We start from the raw sequence: 4,294 nt of genomic DNA, 5'->3' as shown, positions 1-4,294 counted from the left end.
TGGGATGCCTTTTTTTTGCCACAACCGATTTGTGAGGAAATTTTTCCTTAGGTTCCCATCTGGAACAGTAAAAAAATTTGGTGTTCAATAGAACCTTGGGCCACGAGGTGGGATTTACATTTGGTTGAGAAAGCTTAGTTTTTTAACCCAGCAGCTTCGGTAGAACCTTTTGGTTGGGGCAGTTGGCATTGGCAGAAAGTAAATGGAATTTTAAAGGGCTATTTATTCTTTTGTGCTTTAGTTTTTGATTCAGTCATTTAAAGAATTATATTATAATTGAGATTAGATTTTGTAAAATGAAAAACCAAACAAAACCTGTTATTAGAATTTTGCTGAGCTTTGATGAATATTTGGATTGGGAAGCCTTTTTATATATGAATTGAAATAAGAAGAAGTTACTCGAAAGAATATATCATTGTGAAATTTAATTACGCGTATTTTTCAAAAATTAAAATAATTCATTTTCGCGTTTCATCACGTTGTCATGGTATGGTGTGTTCCTATCTCTCACCGCCTCCAACTAACGAATAAGATGCAACCAACTTATTTAACATGAAACATAAAATGAACCACACCAATAAATATCACGATTGAAATTGATTGTAAACTCGTGAAAATACAGACTTATATAAAAAGGCCAATTAAGTTAAGTTAAGGTTTAGACATTCATTGTAATATATATAAATAATATAGATAATATAGATAATATAGATAGAAAATGAAAAAATAGAGAGAAAGAAATGAGAAAGGCTATAGTCACCCTCGCAATTTTTCTACTTTTAGCAGAGTTAACCATGTGTGAAGTCAATGGCGGTGAGGATATTCTAAATAAGTGTGTCCTGAATGTATTGGATTACGTCACTCGCTATGGACAAAATGGGTTGCGTGTTACCCTCTGGGCAGCATTCGTCTATTATGGTAGCAAAGTGACCGAGGACATATTTGCTGCAAGCCAGAAGTGCAAAGACTGGTTTGGCAATGATCGTTGCGATAGGGTAGCTAAATCTGCATCAAGACGGTATTCGGCATTGGTATTACATTTAATGAAGCTCTGCTAAAGGTAATTAAGCAAATATTGCCAACTGTGACGCAGATATTATGTATAGCCATTGCAGGGATCTTTTTGCTAATTGTACATATGATAAGATCGAGACACGCAGTGACGAAGAAACAGGTGAAGTGATACTAGTTATGCCTCAATATGGACATCAAATCGGAGAACGTCGCCATTACCCTTATTTTCGAAAAACGATATTCAACTAGATCACCCATAGCCTTGAATCTGCCTACCACCTGGGATCAAGAATTACTGTCAGAATTATGAGGTAACACGTGATATAGACGTATTACGACATTATTCATATAGGATAAAGAAATGTTTCTAATACGAAAGTATTTACCTCTGACGTATCAAGAATATCTAAACATTGTATATAAAGCAGGATAAGATCTTAATTGACACTTATCATATGTACTATATTCCCATGTGTATATTTTATACTTTAATACACCGGATCAATATCAACTTATTAAGAATGTCCTTGGAAATAAATAAAGAATCTATTACTATGAACGATTCGGTAGAAAAACCACAACATAATTCTCTACAATATTTAATACTACTGTATAGTTATTATAATAGTTAATTAACCTCATAGAGCTTATAACTAGTAACCTTAAGTATTGACTTCTACGGCTTGTTTCCCTAGATAAATACTTAATACATTAATATTCAATATTCCGGATCAAACAATACAAAATAATTATTTTGTGAAGCAACTAAACAATTTGTCAAGCAATTAAACATTTTGTTAAACCTTAAGTAATAAGATTAACAAGATACACAACCACATACCCTTTTCATAAGTTATAAACCCAGAAGAAAACAACCAAAAATGGAAGCTTCAATCAAAGCTTTACAAGAATCAATACACATTATTTATCAAAAACCTCAGAATTTAAATTATTACTCTCCTCGAATATGTTGTAATGTAAACCCTTGCAGTGTGTGTCACTTGTTCACAGTATACAACTTGTCTTCTTATATCTAAATGCCATCTATATAAAGTGTAATTAATATACTTATTCATGTTCTCAACCTTTAGCTATTTATATACTTTTCCTTGTGTCTCATTCTCTTTATTGTGACACTAGCTATATTGTAACCCGGATCTCTCAGATTATCACACGCATCAACTAACGCTTTACGACAGAATACAACAAATTAATAAGCGCAAGTGGTTTAGTGGTAAAATCCAACGTTGCCATCGTTGGGCCCCCGGTTCGATTCCGGGCTTGCGCATTTTTTTTTCTATAATTTATTTTTATATGTATGGTAACCGATGCTGTATTTATATATACAATTTTATATAAATCAAATATATAGTATATTCCAAATGATGCTATGATATATATTTATTTTAATTCTGACTATTTACAGAGAGTATATAAATCCACAATGTTAATTTTTATATATACATTAAGGGAGAATAATAATATTGAATTGAGTTTAAAGAATGTTTATCATTAATGCCTGTTAAATAAGATTCAGTTAGAATAGTAAATCTTACGCACATCGGCAATTTTTTTACCCCTACCTAATGCGATTTCATCTAGAGTCTTTTGAGAGTTTACTAATGCCTCTACGGTACCCTTTGCAACGTTCATGTCATTTCTAGACTTGTAGACTTTACCACTTAAATCCTTAATACCAGCACATTGACAGATTTCATAAATAATATGGTTCACTCTTAGACCAAAACCTGGTCTAACACTTCTTAAGAATAATTTAACACCATGATATCTGTGATCAATGTCACCGTAAATGGTTCTGTTTTCATATCTTGGAATTTCCTTTAAGTTACGGATAGCATCCCAATGAGCTTTAAAAATTGCCTTTGACATATCATCTCTTGATTTACCTTCACCTAGGCCAACCATACCATTGCGATCACCAACTACAACCAGAGCGTAGAATGATGCAATTTTACCTTTTGCGGTTTGGTTTGATACTCTTTTCGTTACTAATGGCTTCATAATTAATTTCTTAGAAATGTAATCCATATTCAAACCGGATTGTTTGTTTAAACCTGATGCTATTTCGTAGATTTTTGAGTCCCCCATGTTCGAATCACTACTTTCAGCTGAATTTTCTGACGAGAACTTTGATTCAGATACACCTGGAGGTAATACTCTACCATTACCAGGTAAAGGTTGGTGAACCTCATCCCAATCAAATGTAGTAATTTCACTTACATCATTTGTATGCGCATTTGGCAAACCAGGTTTATAATCCCAATAACTATCAATCTTGCTGAAATCATCATAATAAGGTGGACTAAATTTCACATTATTTGAAGCTTTAAATTTAACATTTGATGGTATCAATTCTTGACTTATTTTGATAGATTTGATCAATTCAGGGGAATAATATTTTTGAAGTATGGAATCATCATAATTCTTCAGAGTACGCACTGCTGTAGAAAAACTTCTCTTGAACATTTTCTATTCCTACTTATAAAACTACCAATTTTTTTCTATATTAGCTATCAACAAAATAAAATGAAATCCAAAATGTTAATATTAGATTAAAGGAAAACAAAAGTCAAGTATCTCAATGTTTATCACAGAATTAAAAGTTAACAATTAGGTCCGATCAGCTGAGTTGATACCACTTGACTGGTTGTAATTTCAATATTAACCTTTATGTTTATAGTTAGTTAGTCCTAATTCCTTATGAGCTTTAAATTTTGAAGTCGATTTTTTTTTTTTTCGAAATTTCAATTTTTGTTCAGATCTGAAGTTACCCCGACTCCCTGCTTTGTTATACGGGTAAGTTTTTTCTTGTCTCGTCACGTGAAGTACAAATTGATACCTTGAACAGTAATGGATTATCCATGTATTTAAGTAGTGACACTTCTGTTTTAAGATTTGAATATAAAAAAGTCGATATTGATTACATATTTATATCTAATAAATAAATTTGTTAAAAATATATGGCTGATACTTTAAAATACAAACTTGTTTTATTTCCATCTGTCAGTAAATTATATACCTAAGATACACTACAGTGTAGTTAGTTAAATTACTGGCATCGTCACAATATACCAATACCTGAAGGCTCATAGGGTTCGGATTATTATTAAAATATACTTTATTATTGTTATCATCGTTGATATGCCTTATATTTTACAACACTACATGTATTTCACTTCTCTAAGTGCTGACAACAGAGATCTGGTAGAGGAATATAATGAAAGAAAATATACCTAAGAACAGTAATATCATGGAAAAC

At 31.8% G+C, this 4,294-nt stretch overlaps 1 protein-coding gene and 1 non-coding gene across 2 annotated transcripts; one reads left to right on the top strand and one right to left on the bottom strand.

The window, feature by feature from the left end:
• Positions 1-2,231: 2,231 nt before the first annotated feature.
• On the top strand, positions 2,232-2,302 carry Kpol_148trna1. The gene has a single exon. It is a non-coding gene; the product is annotated as a tRNA-Gly (tRNA).
• A 245-nt stretch (positions 2,303-2,547) lies between these two features.
• On the bottom strand, positions 2,548-3,501 carry MRPS5 (mitochondrial 37S ribosomal protein uS5m; the record flags this gene model as incomplete). Its single annotated transcript, XM_001642125.1, has 1 exon — positions 2,548-3,501. One exon carries the CDS (start codon positions 3,499-3,501, stop codon positions 2,548-2,550), a length of 954 nt encoding a protein of 317 aa, XP_001642175.1.
• Positions 3,502-4,294: the final 793 nt, after the last annotated feature.

The sequence above is a fragment of the Vanderwaltozyma polyspora genome, genomic scaffold (genome assembly GCF_000150035.1).
Source record: "Vanderwaltozyma polyspora DSM 70294 KpolScaffold148 genomic scaffold, whole genome shotgun sequence".
NCBI classification, from domain to species: Eukaryota; Fungi; Ascomycota; class Saccharomycetes; order Saccharomycetales; family Saccharomycetaceae; genus Vanderwaltozyma; species Vanderwaltozyma polyspora.
Note: the sequence above shows the minus strand (reverse complement) of the source record. Positions and strands in the feature narration are given on the sequence as shown.